At 36.7% G+C, this 15,810-nt stretch overlaps 1 protein-coding gene across 1 annotated transcript in view; it reads left to right on the top strand.

Annotated features, from left to right (window-relative positions):
• ptpra (protein tyrosine phosphatase receptor type A) overlaps nt 1-14,328 on the top strand; it is a 35,815-nt gene extending 21,487 nt beyond the window's left edge. Inside the window, exons 8-23 of the mRNA XM_060890389.1 lie at nt 211-347; nt 748-838; nt 2,518-2,594; nt 2,683-2,719; nt 2,865-2,962; nt 3,174-3,293; nt 3,878-4,044; nt 4,708-4,843; nt 5,158-5,307; nt 6,830-6,923; nt 7,084-7,160; nt 7,366-7,500; nt 7,720-7,845; nt 10,102-10,253; nt 10,745-10,880; nt 11,353-14,328. Of these exons, the coding sequence (XP_060746372.1) occupies nt 211-347; nt 748-838; nt 2,518-2,594; nt 2,683-2,719; nt 2,865-2,962; nt 3,174-3,293; nt 3,878-4,044; nt 4,708-4,843; nt 5,158-5,307; nt 6,830-6,923; nt 7,084-7,160; nt 7,366-7,500; nt 7,720-7,845; nt 10,102-10,253; nt 10,745-10,880; nt 11,353-11,427 (1,808 nt within the window). The 3' untranslated portion in view covers nt 11,428-14,328. The remainder of the gene's footprint in view (nt 1-210; nt 348-747; nt 839-2,517; nt 2,595-2,682; nt 2,720-2,864; nt 2,963-3,173; nt 3,294-3,877; nt 4,045-4,707; nt 4,844-5,157; nt 5,308-6,829; nt 6,924-7,083; nt 7,161-7,365; nt 7,501-7,719; nt 7,846-10,101; nt 10,254-10,744; nt 10,881-11,352) is intronic.
• The last annotated feature ends 1,482 nt before the right edge of the window (nt 14,329-15,810 follow it).

The following is a 15,810-nucleotide window of genomic DNA, read 5'->3' on the forward strand; positions in this document are numbered from 1 at the left end:
TGTGCCTATTTTAAGTTGTACTGTGGTGCCCACTACTGGACAGTTTGTTAACTGTGATAAGATTTACAAAGGAAGTGATTTATGTTCCTTTAGTCTACATGCATTGTTGTATATTAATTAATGAGCTCTATAGCTGATTTACACTGAAGACATAATTGTTTTTCTCCTTTCCTGTTTCCTTTTTCTTTTCCTTCCTGTTGGAACTTACAGAGCTTCAGAGCGTGCCGCTATTGGCTCGCTCGCCCAGCACAAACAGGAAGTACCCGCCCCTTCCAGTGGACAAGCTTGAGGAGGAAATGAACCGTCGCATGGCTGATGACAATAAACTGTTCCGGGAAGAATTCAATGTAAACACACACACACACACACACATCATGCACCGTATAACAGGTGACTCATGAATAAGATTGTTGTGCGTAGAATATGGAAACGTTTCCTGATGTTTTAATTGAGTTTAAAGCAGGACGTATAATTAGCAACTGGTTTTAAAACAGTCAAAATTAAAAGTTGGCAAATATAAGTGAGTGTGAATCAGCCTGTTATGAGCAATGACATGATGTCATCACAAGACCACAAACCAACACAGTTAGTCACTGAGACTAAAACACACCCTGGCTACAAATATTCAACCTTTTATTTCAGTAGACAAGTGCCCTATATCACATTTGCTACACAACTGGCTCAAAGATTGCCTCTTAACACATGATCCCTGTCTGTCCATGACATATCTGTGCTTCTTCATTGCAGGCGTTGCCAGTTTGCCCCATCCAAGCCTCATGTGATGCCGCCTCCAAAGAGGAGAACAAGGAAAAGAACCGCTATGTCAACATTCTGCCCTGTGAGTCTGTCTGAATGATCTACATGCACACAATCATAAAACGCGTTCCTTGTGTCATGCAACCAAGATCAGCAATATCAGAACTTTCTCCACCCTTCTGTAACATTTTAGGTTACAATAGCCTGATTCCATAAGTGTTCACACCCTTTTATTACTGTGGACGTTCCTGTGTTCAGAATGAACCAATCACATTCATTATCAGTCAAACATAATTATCAAGGCAAGTCAAGAGGTTCCTCCAGGACTCTGGTGCGATCATCCAGCCGTCCTCAATGAAATTATTCAGATTAACTCCAAATAAAGATCAGTCGTTTCTGTAGGAGTTTCATCCGAATGCTGAAGCCACAAATAGCTTACAAAGCATGTGAGGTATCTGCCATGTTGAATGCTATCGATCAGTAGAGGGGTATGAGAGAATTTCCAAAACGTTAACTGTACCATGGAACACTATAAAGGCCATCAACAACAACCAAAGAAAATAGAGTACCACAGTTAACTCGCCATGAACTGGATGTCCCTCTGAAATGTGTGTGTGTGTGTGTGTGTGTGTATGTATATATATATATATATATATATATATATATATATATATATATATATATATATATATATATATATTAATTACACACACACACACACGGTGTGTGTGTATGTATATATAATAGGACAAAAACTTACCATTAAGGTTGCTATGTACTGATTACTCTGAATGTGACAACAAACTCTCATTCCTCACATATCTGGGTTCAAATGTAGGGTGACCATACAGAAGGTATTAGTTTAGAGGCTGTGTAAACTTCTGCAACTAGGTTAATGTGTTTATTTTTGATTTATGATGGTGAGGGTGGAAATTTCTGATATCTTGTTTTCCCTTATCTTTTATTTTTTAAACTTAACAGGGATGTGTGTACTTTATATCCTTTATATAGGATATATGGAGTTCTCTTTCCATTCAGCTCATGGTTTTATTTCTATAACTGCATTAATACATATTAAACGCCTCAGTGTTTCAGTCTAGTCACTTTTAATGTGTACTTAAACAAAGGTTATTAGATTTTTATTCACTGATGGAAAGATACAGTAAGCAGGAACCAGGAATTACTTGCACAATTCCCAGACATCAGCAATTGCCCTGTCCCTGAAAGGACACATTACAGATTTAGAGCTCAGCTTGTTATACTTTTGTCTGAAAAATCCACGTTCCATGTGTTTTAAGGAAATGTAATGTATAAACACGTTTCAGACGCAAACAATTGTTATTAGATTTCTATTGTGAGTGAGTTTTCAGCAAGCCCAGACCTCTGTTCTTATGTCAGTCAGGGAAGTAAGTTAATTGTAGTCTGGAATAATTGCACATATTTCACAGATGTGGCAGATAAAGACTGGGTTGGAAAAAATGCTGCAGCATTCTATAAAGTGATGTTTTGCAGCATCAATAATGCTGACCTTTTGTAGCAATATTTCTTCCACTGTTATATGTACTGAACATCGCATGCGCTCTCTCTCTCTCTCTCTCTCTCTCTCTCTCTCTCTCTCTCTCTCTCTCTCTCTCTCTCTCTCTCTCTCTCTCTCTCTCTCTCTCTCTCTCTCTCTCTCTCTCTGTCAATGTCTGTCTCTGTCTCGGTCTGTCTCTGTGTGTGTCTCTCTGTCTCTCTCTCAATCTCTCCCTCTCCTCTCAGATGATCACTCCAGGGTACATCTCTCCCCTCTAGAGGGCGTCCCAGACTCAGATTTCATTAACGCCTCTTACATTAACGTGAGTTTGAGCACCAGATTTCACTCACACATACTCTAATGTGTCGAATAAGAGAAAACTAATGCATTCTTTTTCTCTCTCTGAACAGGGCTATCAGGAGAAGAACAAATTTATAGCTGCCCAAGGTAAATACAAATGAATAAAAAAAAATCAGAACCATCATTACATTTTTTTTTTTTTTTTTTTTAGCAGTGACGTACAGTACAGTCAGTTGGCGCACTCGGGTATATTGTGGAAATAAGTGTGTGTGTGTGTTTGTGTGTATATAAGGGCCAAAAGAGGAGACGGTGAACGATTTTTGGAGAATGATCTGGGAACAGAACACTGCCACCATTGTTATGGTGACCAACCTTAAGGAGCGAAAGGAGGTACACTGACTGTCAAATAATAAATAATTAAGTTAGAATAATTAAAATAGCAAGATTAATGGGGATTTAATTTACATACATATGTGTCTGCGTTTTTGTGCTTTTACTCTGTTGATCCTGTTTCCAATTGCAGTCAGATTAAATGTTTCTCTATCTGTAGAACACCACTGATGAGTCTCTCGTTGAAAATGTGTTTTCCGGTGTGTTTCAGTGTAAGTGTGCTCAGTACTGGCCGGATCAGGGCTGCTGGACATATGGGAACATCCGTGTTTCTGTAGAGGACATGACCGTGCTGGTGGACTACACTGTACGCAAGTTCTGTATTCAGCAGGTATATCTTAATCCTTACTGATTCAACACAAAGTTTACACAGCTTTGTAGACATGTTAACTGTAGATATGTCCATGTTTTTGCTTTCTAGAAAAATAAGGACTAAAACCTTCCTGTGATGTCACTGACGTTAATGTTTAGATTTTTTTTTTCACAGTCTTCTGGGTAGCAGTTTCTTTTTCCGATACATTCCAGATTGTTTTACTGCCATGTTGTTTAACATAGCTAGATTTAAATATAAGAAAATAAAGGTTGAAATGCTTTCAGATGTATTCTCATGTTCACCTTTTAATCCCAGACCCAAATGTCTTCAGTTTAATGGAAAAACTATGAGTTGGCCTTGTCTTTTCTAAAATTCTTCTATTCCGTATAGTTTATTTTTAAAATGATTAACACTGTGATTGTATCCTCAAAGTCACCGAATTGAAGCTACATCCCTATTTACCCCTTTATCTTCAGGAAATGTGGTCAAACAATGAAAGTGTTAAACTGTTCAGCTGAGTTTCTGTAGTGCCAAAGCTTTGAATTGTGTGTAATTTCTTATACATGCTGTTAATCCAAATACTTTTTTTTCTGTGTCTGTAGGTTGGGGACGTATCAGGGAAGAAGCCTCAGAGACTGGTGACTCAGTTCCATTTTACCAGCTGGCCAGATTTTGGTGTGCCCTTTACCCCCATCGGAATGCTAAAGTTCCTTAAAAAGGTTAAAACATGCAACCCACAGTATGCTGGGCCCATTGTGGTGCACTGCAGGTACCTTTTTTCACTCTATTTTTATCCCATATATCCCATGTGTGTTTTTGTAACTACACAATGAAACATCGGTTTAACATTAGTAGCTGTTCTATAAATGAAGGTATAGTGCATTATAGTGCACATGTAAGAGGAACGAACACCTGAAAAACTGTTACAGAAGGTCAACTGCAGTAAAACATTATTAATCTTCACTCGATTGAGTTAAACTGCTCAAGTCAGGTCTTAACCAACAAGATTATTTATTGTCATTTTTTTGTACGATTAGTTTTGCAATTGGAATTTGTATGAAATGAACAGAAAACACAGTTCTACATTTGAAGCAGTTTAAAAAATGTATTCCTCTGTCTAATAGAGATGTGCAGAGGTCTAATAGCTTATCAGTACCAAATCATTCCTTTTTTTAAGTTGTTTGAATTTATTTAGTGCTTTTAATATATTTACACACAAACACAGTTGCTGTTACTTCACTCCAGAATTGGCTGAAGGTTCGATACTGAACGCATTCAGAAAGTTACATTTGTTGTTGTGTTGACATGCTCCTCTTGACCCCTACTTAATAACTTATAATAATGTTCTTACAAGACTGTTCATATATTTATCATCATTGTTAGTCATTTAATTTGCAATAAGTTATATTATTATACCTTTGGTCTCTCTTAGTGCTGGTGTCGGGAGGACAGGGACCTTCATCGTAATCGATGCAATGTTGGACATGATGGCTGCCGAGAGGAAAGTGGATGTGTTTGGCTTTGTCACAAGGATCCGAGCCCAGCGCTGCCAGATGGTCCAGACCGATGTTAGTTCAGTTAACACACTCCAACAGTGTTCACCTTACACACACACACACACACATCTTAAACTCTTGTGGGTGGATGATGTTTCCCAGTTCCTCATACTGATCCTAAAAGTACAGGTTCACTGCTAATAGATAGCGAATAGATTCAGCTATTTTGATTATTTTAAATAGCCTAACCAGTCCCTAATATTTTTAAAATGTAGCTGGTTTGTTACAGTTTTGGAAGTGTCGTTATTATAGGCCCGAGCTTTCAAACAGCACCATCCAAAACCTTTAACCATGTGTTCCTCTTCTGTTCTGTCTCTCTTCCACAGATGCAGTACGTATTTATTTTCCAGGCTCTGTTGGAACACTACCTGTATGGAGACACAGAGCTGGAGGTTACCTCTCTAGAGTCTCACCTGGCCAAACTCTATGCTCCTTTACCTGGAGCCGGCTGTGGTGGGCTGGAGGCGGAGTTTAAGGTGGGTGTGACCCAGAGATGGGGGACTCGAGTCTTGCTTTGACAAATATTAAAAAAAGACTCGACTTGACTTTGACTTGACATTCATGATTTGAGACTTGACTTGGACTTGAGTTAAATGACTCGAAATAACTTTTTTTATTTTATTTATTTTTTTTTTTTAATCTGTTTTTGAACACACGCAAGAGCGTAATCTAACCACGTGATGCAGAGGGAGAGCACGCACTAACTAATAAACCGTAACAGTTGTGACGAAACATGGAAGGCGCTACATTTTCTCACCCTCATAAAGTTACAAACCTGTATAAATTTCTTTTTTTGTTTTGTTCATCAAAACAAATAAATTTATACAGGTTTGTAACATCATGAGGGTGAGAAAATGATGACAGAATTTTCATTTTTAGGTGAACTGTCCCTTTAATATTAATAAATTACACTCACTCCAATCCCCTCTCTCTCTCTCTCTCTCTCTCTCTCTCTCTCTCTCTCTCTCTCTCTCTCCAATAGTTAATTCACTTCAAGGTTTGTGTGATTCAATAATTTACATTTTTTGATTGACGTGATTGTTGTTGTTATTCTGTTGTTAAAAAGGAAGGATCTAATTTAAGGATGTGTTAATGTCCCATTAAAAGGGAATTTTTATATATATACTTTTCCATGGTCTTCTGCCATGTTTGAGGCATATTGAAACTTTTCAGGCTTTTATGTTTGTTTTATTATTTCAGTTACATTTACATCTTAGGCATTGTTTTGATTTTTATTCATTTTTAGATTTTTATTGTATTTACAACTCACCTATATGTGGAGACCTTTTAAAAATAAATGCATATAATCATTTTTGTTGCAAAAAAAAAATACATAGTCCATAAATACTGTATAAAAAAAAAATACATAGTCCATAAATACTGTAGATTTAACTTTGTTTAATATATACATTTAGTTAAATCATCAAACATCTGTATGACTTGCCAGTGACTTGCTTGACTCAAGTTACGACTTGACTTGAATTGCTTGACATAAAACAGTGGCTTGACTTGACTCGACTCTCTCAAAAATTGACTCGGACTTGCTTGAGACTTGAAGGTTAAGACTTGAGACTTACTTGTGACTTGCACATGTGTGACTTACTCCCACCTCTGGTGTGACCCAACAAGCTGTGAACAGCATCACAATTACTTAAATAAGCAAACATTAATGAACAGATCATTTTACTTCAGCATCACTAAAACAGTAAAAAGTAGAAAACTCTATGTACCCTTATGACTTATTTATTATCATAGCACACAACCATTTATTTAATATCAAGAAGAATGCAATAAATGAATAAAAAGTATAATTAGTCAAGATATGCATCTTTCTTTCTTTCTTTCTTTCTTTCTTTCTTTCTTTCTTTCTTTCTTTCTTTCTTTCTTTCTTTCTTTCTTTCTTTCTTTCTTTCTTTCTTTCTTTCTTTCTTTCTTTCTTTCTTTCTTTCTTTCTTTCTCTTTGTGTTTATCTAAACATTTTTGTTTCTCTCTTTGTAGAAACTCACATCTATAAAGATCCAGAATGATAAAATGAGAACAGGGAACCTTCCCGCCAACATGAAGAAGAACCGTGTGCTTCAGATCATTCCATGTAAGCTGTGTGTGTGTGTGTCTGAATGCCTGCCTGTCTGTCTGTCTGCCCTCCTGTCTGTGTGTCTGCTTGTCTGTGTGTGGATGGGGGTGTTTTCAGTCCAAGATGCTTTGATATAAATGTGTATAAATATTTTTTTCACATTCTTCCACTCTTTCAGATGAGTTTAATCGAGTGATCATTCCTGTAAAGCGCGGTGAGGAGAATACAGACTATGTCAATTCTTCCTTCATTGATGTGAGTGTCTTCCTCTCACACACCAAGTACAGCTTTCTACTGTTTACTGTCATTGGCCAAAAAAACAAAACAGAATCTAAGTACAGGCCAAATATATTTTAGTGAGCTTATTTCAATAATAGGACTAACCTGGAAAATTCACTAGTACTTTAATATCAAACCTATTTCTGTCCTCAACACGTGTTTTGTGTGTGTGTATATACAGGGCTACAGGCAAAAAGACTCGTACATGGCGAGTCAGGGCCCACTGCAGCACACCATCGAGGACTTCTGGAGGATGATCTGGGAGTGGAGGAGCTGCTCTATTGTGATGCTCACTGAGCTGGAGGAGAGAGGACAGGTAGAGGGAGAGGGAGGATGGGTAGAAACAGGGGAGGAGTGGAAAAGGCGAAGAGAGATATGCGTGTGTGTGTAGACTTAAAAAGAAATGATTCTAGGAGCCCGATGTAGATATGAAGAAATTGTCTTTAGAAGAGATGAGAGGGGGAGAAGCTGTTGTGAGGGGAACAGATTATCATTCTATGTGGTGCTTCATTCTCGTCTCTGTCTCCCTCTGCAGGAGAAGTGTGCTCAGTACTGGGCCACTGATGGAGTGATGGTGTGTGGTGATATGTCCATTGAGATGAAGAGAGAGGAGGAATGTGAGAGTTACACTGTCCGTGATCTGCTCGTCACCAACACCAGAGTGAGTGTCAACACACACACACACACACACACACACACACACACACACACACAAAACCCCACAACTTCAGAACCCCTAGTTCAACAGCCACTACTTTATCATGTGTCCAGCAGCATCAGTAACACTTAATTCCCTCTGTGTGCATTATGTATTGTGTATCATGAAAAGTATTGTGATATTTTGGATGTATTGCCCACCTATTGTACATTACAATATCTCTTTTTTTTATTCCGCTGAATGGCATCATTATGCAAAAGTAGCAAACACTACTATTTATAATGTTTGCATCATATACAATACAAAAAAAAAAACAATTGCACTGTCTGGAAAGACAAAATATGCTCCAGGGCCTGTATTCATAAAGATTTTAAGTATGATCACAGAGAGCTCCTAATTTAGCTTAAAAAGCTCTAACTAGAAATCTTATAACAAGAGTGATTCATGACCAATCTCAGAGTAACGAAAATACAACAACTTTTATCTTAGAGAGGAGGCGGGGCTTAACCCATTATTAGGTATGACATTTTTTTTTTAAGACTGTGATTGGTTGTCCAATAAAGAAATTGGAGCACTTTTAAAATATGGTCTATTATAAGTACTGACTTTGTCTCGACGTTAAGTTATTTGAGTCTATATCGTGTAGGGATTACGTTCGTGACCATCCGCTAACATCTGTATGTTACAAATGTAATAAATGTAAATGTAAACATCTCCGACAGCGCAGAAATGATATTATTTGTCTCTGTGACATTTCTGCTCTGTTAGCGTAGATGTTAGCATATCTCTAAATGCCATCACGGCAGAATATATTTATTTAGATCTCTAATATGAGTGGTCACAAAAATAGTTCCTACACAGTCTAATCTCTAGCATTTTATCATTATTAAATATTGTCTGCAACTCATTTCTTCTCTTTCACCTTTTGGCCATTTTTGTCCTCTGCTAAAAAAAAGTCTTAAGTCCTCCTCTTTACTCCTCACACTTTTTGAACTTACGAGCCCTATTTACTAGGATCTTATGTTTGGAAAGGCCCCTGTTTTATAGAGTGTTCTTACAGTTTCATATCTAGGAGCAACGATTGGGACATTTATTTTTAATACGGCTCAGGAGTCCAAATCTATAATCTAATGTAGAGGAAGTGAGAGAGTCATTTCTATTTTCTACTTCTATCCATCAATTTAAACAATAGAAAATAGAAAAAATAGAACAATAGAATAGAAAAAATGTTTAGAAAAAATAGAAAAAAAAACAATAGAAAAAATGTTTAGAAAATAAAATTATTAATGTTTTTTTTACTTAAAACACTTTTTCACTACCTCTAAAAAAAGTGTCTTTCAAAATATCTGTGCTTCTGTTTGCTTTTAACCATACAGGAAACGAGGGAAGGGCGTTGTATGTATTTCAGTTTTGTTCAGAATTTAGGGGCTTACCAGCTGCTTGCTGCAGTGACAGTTTGAACAAAACAGACCGTGATCATTTCCTGTCAGTTTACTTATGCAGTTTGGACTGAAGCATAATCAGACTTTTAATGTTCCAAGTGGCTTAAGTTGGCATGACCGAGAGCTGCATGCAGAACCACCTTGGAAATTTGGGCCTTTTAATTTCACTTGTAACTGAAAAGTTAACATTTTGACAAAAATCTGCAATGTTCCACTTTTTCTAGGTGACTATAGAGTGATTACCATGAGTTAACTCTCTTTATTGTAAAACCGTACATTTTTCTTTGAGTTTTATATGTTCAGGTGAAGCAAGTGTTCTGGTGGATTTAATCTAACACGGACCGTCAGGTGTTACACAAACTACCTCAAGTCATTAACACAAAAGTGGAGCATACACATTGCTCAGAAATTCTGATCCTTTCATTTAACTTATAGCTGGTAGTATCATTGGTAATAAAATGTATTACATTAAAAAGCAATAGGAGCATTTGTAGTAGATAAGTAGATATTTTTATCAATTATTCATAATTTGCATTTCTCTTGGCGTTCTCAGCACACATACTGTGATGGATACTATTTTGTGATGATAAACACACAGGGATTTGATCAGACTGCTTTAAGTTCTTCAGTTCAGATTAGCACCACAATGTCTTGTGAGAAACCCTTATAATTGTATGTTACAAGGTCTCTCTCTGTCTCTCTCTGTCTCTCTCTTTCTCTCTCTCTGTCTCTCTCTTTCTCTCTCTCTCTCTCTCTCTCTCTCTCTCTCTCTCTCTCACTCACTCATATGCTCTGCCCCTCCTCTCCCTCTGTGCAGGAGAATAAAGCCCGTGCTGTGCGTCAGTTCCACTTCCACGGCTGGCCTGAGGTGGGGATCCCAGCCGACGGTAAAGGCATGATCAACATCATTGCTGCCGTGCAGAAGCAACAGCAGCAGTCTGGAAACCACCCAATCACAGTGCACTGCAGGTCAACCATACACTCTATACTGTAGCAATCAGGAGGTCATGGAGGAGATTGAGCTTAACACACACAGCCTTAAAAACACTGTTTCCACTGATACACACTGATAATGTACAGATTCCTGCAACTCTTTCTGACCTCTGTCTTGATCTCACCCATGGAAAGATGCACAGTTAAGAGATCTGAGATCATTTTCCACTCACGGTTTTTGAACACAATATTTTTGCTGTCGAAGCCCTCTCTCACCTCCGTGTGTCTGATACACTTTTACCAGCATTACACACTACCTTAACAGTGTCATGTCTGTGCTGTTGAATTACATCAGCTGGTCATATAATATAATCCCTTTTCTCCTTAATAGTCAGTAATTACATGGTGTGTGTCTATGGTAGCTAATAAACTGGTAACTTCAGTTACTAAGTGAAAGCCAAGTTGTGTGTGTGTGTGTGTGTATAGATATATATATTTATATATACACACGTGTGTGTGTTTTCCAGCGCCGGCGCAGGTCGTACGGGCACATTTTGTGCTTTGAGCACGGTTCTGGAGCGTGTGAAGGCAGAGGGCATTCTAGACGTCTTTCAGACAGTGAAGAGCCTGCGACTGCAGAGACCACACATGGTGCAGACACTGGTGAGCGCACATACACACACACACACACACACACACACACACACACAGGGGCACTGCCTGTTTTGTTTTTTTATCTTATAAAATGTAACCTTTTTCTTCTACCCACATAACAATGATCTGTTCATTGTTTTGACTAAGACGATTTCATTCTAATAATTTTTATATCCCATTTTTGCTTGGCAATGTCTTGACAAATAAAGAGCATCATAGTCTTTGAAATAATGAAACAGCTGATTTTAGTTGCCAAAACCTGAGATGTTTTTTTTTTTTTTATTATTATTATTATTTCTATTTATTTTACTTATGTATTACGTTTGCAATATCTCAATATCGTCTGACAAGCAATTATAAGTAAAAAACACTATTATCCCAGACACGCTATCTTCTTGTTTATGTAGTTCATTTGTAGTGTACATGAACACAAACATGAAGAAGCTTGACTGATTTCTTCTCTCTGTCTGTCCCTACACAGGAGCAGTATGAATTTTGCTACAAAGTTGTCCAGGAATACATCGATGCCTTCTCCGACTATGCCAACTTTAAGTAGGGACCCTACTGCGTGAGCGATGTGCACAGAATCTCACACACACACACACACACAGTTACACATGCAAGCTCAGCACTGGACTGACTGCAATCGCAGAAAAGGGAACAAGGACAGAAGAGGATGAGCAGGATGGCAATTTTTTCAGAAGAGGACAAAAAAAAAAACACGCCGCCTTGAGTATTTTGTAATTTTGTGTATTGTCTTGATATATTTTTGCCAGTGTAAATACACTTCCCCATCATTTATTTGTTTTTAGATGCAAGTTTTAGTGTGACCTTTTTTTTCCTAATGTAGTTTACAGGAATAAGAATATAAACATAGATATATGACTCTAAATTGGTTTTGAGTTGAACAGCTGGAGCATCTTTCTTTCCCCCCACCCCCTTTTTCCCCCCCTTTGTGGAGCTGGGGGTTGGACACCCGACAACTCGATCCTGTTTTGCTTGCAGCCGTAATTTTGTCTCACTTACACAAGTAACACAACACAAGGTATATACGTTATACGCTTTCTTAAAATCTCGAGCATCGAGCAGGTTTATGTTGGAGAAAGTAGGGTGAGTTGTTCCTCCTGAGCTAGCAGCAGTGTATGGGATCAGGTACTTTACATCCCAGGTTCTCATGGAGGACCAGATCGAAACCAACACATTAATTAAGTCTGTCACTTCAGAAAAACATTCAAACTGCTTTTTGAACACTTCAATATCTGAGCACCGTTTTCCTTCAGCACAAGTGAGTGTTAGTTGTTTCTTATAAATATATTTAGTCTGTGAGAGAGTGACTCGTGTGATTCTCCAAAATGTTTGAACAGGTGCTTCTTTTCTTAGCAAACAAAATGTTTGCCTTGAAGATTGAAACAATTTTGCTTTCACACAGTCAAAAGTGCCATCAGAGAGAATGTGGGTATAAAAATAGTTTGACCTTCTTACTTCTCAGACCAAACCTTACAAATAAACAGTTAGCCCTGACTTGGTGTTCAGTCAGTGTTAGGTGTCTCAGAGTTGAACACATTTTCAGAGACTTAGACGTTTCTCCTCATGAGCAAGAGCACAACCAATGAGGATGAAGGAAATAAAAAAAAAAGTTGTTACTGATTAGCAGGACTGAATGTGATGACAGGTCATGGTTCTGTTTGTGTCCATCTGTCTGGCCCTTCTTACTATTTTATCATTAGCACTTGTGTGTGAAGCAGTTCTTTAACACTCCACCGAGCCAGTCAAATGGAAAACTAGCAAGAACCCTTTTTTGTTTTTTTTTGTTTTTTGTTTTTACACTAATAACTTTGCTTGTTTACGTGGCTTTTGAGGTTGAGCAAAGGAAACTAAACTGTTGCCTAGTTACAGCAAAATGGGTTTTGTTTCTTTTTGCATTCCTCTTTGCAAGGTGTCAAAGGCCACTTTTGAGCAGCTGTGAATAAACCAATACCCCAAACATCTCGACCAACAAATGCACGGAATTGTACCTCGACTAACAGAACACCTACAGGTGAATTAACAGTGTTCAGGATTGTCGATTTTCAGCTCGCTTCAGTCTGATCAGTGCTGTGTAGGAACTCCATAGACGTCATAGAGTCAGAGCCTGCACACTGCTGATGAGGAAGTGAACCCTGAGGATGTCAGACTAAGTAAATAAAATAAAGAAATTCAGGGTTTAATGTAAAGGAACTCTGGCAAGTTCCTCTTCTACTTATATATAAATTTGAGGTTAATCTCTATAGAGCTGTAGTGTGTGTGTGTGACCAAAACACCCAAAACATTTTCCCCTCACGAAACCTGTTGCAATTACATTACAAAAAACGCTGGATTTTTTTATTTCATCTTAAACACTGTGCCAATACACACACTGAGTAAATAACCCCACTCAAACTTTTTACCCCTTCTTAAACAGGCTCCACCCCTTTAGTTCCACCTTCCTGGAGGTGTGGCTCACTGAGCAAGTGCCTATATAACTCCACTGCTACATGTGTTTGCTATGTGCTGAAGTTCAGCTTTTACTGTTTTTTTTATAACTTCTCAGTGGTGAAATTTCAAACTTAACACCTCTTCAGGAATAATTCTTTTAAGCTGATGTGTATTAAATCTCTTTTTGGTGTCCTGCTTTCATCTGAGACCCCAAAAAAGATCAGATAAGATTTCTTAACAGTTGGCAGTTAAACTACGTCCACACCATCAAACAATACTGATTTCCAAATTCTAGCTACTTTTAGCTGGGCGTCTGGCGGCGTCTGTGAGAACTCACTGTGGAATATTTCAGTACTTTGAGAAAGCGGCACCTTGTTCATCTTTGAGTTCTGAATGTTGCATCATTTTGTGGAAGAGGAGAAAACCTGCAGGAAGAGAAATGTATGCAGGACAAAACGAGAATGAGAAATCCCTCTAACACAGTCTTTTCATGTCCTTGCTATTCACGTGTGATGCTCTTCATCTGTTCCTACACATATTCACCCCTCCACCCTTTTCTCCTTCCGCCTCTGTCGATTGGGTCATGTTGTATATTTGACCCCATTTTAACTTGAGACATTTTATTTCCTCCTCCCCACTTTGTCTTGTCATTCTTTTCCTTTCCTCATCCTAAATGTTCCCATGTGTACATAACATTATTTATATTTCATTCCTTGTCCACCACCTGGCTTATTTTATTTTTTTTTATTCTTATACACTTGTATAATAAACTGTACTGGGACCATTTTTTTTGAAAGTATTAGAATTTTTTTCCATTTTTTAAGTTTGGTATTATTATAATTGTCTTAAAATCCTATTTTTAATTTGCATCTGTTTTTTATAGTGTTATTCAAAATTTTGAATGTGTATATAATTATATATATGAAATAAATGATATATAATTATATAATGCTAAATGGACGTTCTAAGCAAGGAACTGTTCGGACTTAATAAAAATGCTTGAGATTTTATCACCGGTGTGAGTTTGAGTGAACTGCATTTCTGTACTTAAAGTTACCATTTAAATTAAAAGAACATTTCTGTATAATTAGTAATTCATTTATCTTTCACTAATAACGGCTGGTTGTTGTTTTTCAAATAAATGCAGATCCTACTTTGACAGGATCAGGTTGTTCATGATGCCAGTTTTTAAGAAAAAGACAGATTATTGATTTGGTCTCATTTTTTGTGAGATCTGGCCTGTCATTGTTTCAGGACACTAATCCCCACCTGATTAACACATGTCAGGAGGAATCTGCAGCTGCTGCCACCATGATGAGGAAGCAGTGATGGGGTTTAATGAAGAAAACTTTGGCTGAAGCAATTTGGTTGATTTTATTAAAATAATAGTAATAATAATGTGTTTTTACAATTTTACAATTTGGTCTTTCTAATAATTATAATAATTAAGATGCTAATGATAATTAACTACTATAATAATGTGTAAATAATTCTAATAATAATGTGTAAAAATTATAATGTGTAAATAATATTTTTCAATTTGGTTGACTTCCTATTAATAATGATAATTAAATACTGTAATAATAGTGTGTAAATAATATTTTACAATTTGGTTGACTTAATATAATAATTATAGTGTTTATAATAATAATTATAATAAAATGATAATTAGTTACTATAATAATAGTAAGGTGTAAATAATTATAATAATGTGAGAATAATAATTATAATAATGTTTAAATGATATTTTGCACTTAATACCATGAGTAAATACTGATAGAATTTGATTAATTGCCACATGGAAGGGTCATGACTTCTTAACACATTTCCAAATGAAATATCCAGGTTGTGTAAAGTGTTTTATTCTCGTGAGTATTGAGTAATAATAGTGAGTAATCTCTAGCTGCGATATTTGTAGGGTACACTTATCACAGACAAGATATTTCTCTGTACTGAGAAAGAAATAACTATGAAATTTGTCTACGGTTTATCAAACATTTAAATTATGCCCTAATTCAGTTTCATTTATGCTTTAAATACAGAATTCCCAAAAAACCCTCAAATAGGATCCCAGAGGTCCATGATTTTTTCAATTACCTACAATTATCAACATTATAATATTCATTACAGGGATAAATGTTCAAGATAAATATTAATAGTAATTTACTTTTAAACTGTAAATATTATTCTGGTTCTATGCTTCTGTAAAGCTGTTGTCATGAGTTTAATACAAACCTCATTAACTGATCTGAGAGGTTCTAGAGGATCTGTAGCATGACTTAATGTATGAATGTGTATATGCTGGGTATTTGTACATTTGTTTGGATGGATGCTTTATAAATGTTTGTTTGTATTTGTGTATCAAACAAAATAAGAGCTTGATAAGAGATTATTAGGATCTCTTCTGATTAGGATCATCTTGGTCAAAAATGAAACATTTGTTATTATATCTGTTTTTCATAAGGCTGGTTTGTGATTTATGAAC

Source organism: Tachysurus vachellii, chromosome 17 (assembly GCF_030014155.1).
Source record: "Tachysurus vachellii isolate PV-2020 chromosome 17, HZAU_Pvac_v1, whole genome shotgun sequence".
Classification (NCBI taxonomy): Eukaryota; Metazoa; Chordata; class Actinopteri; order Siluriformes; family Bagridae; genus Tachysurus; species Tachysurus vachellii.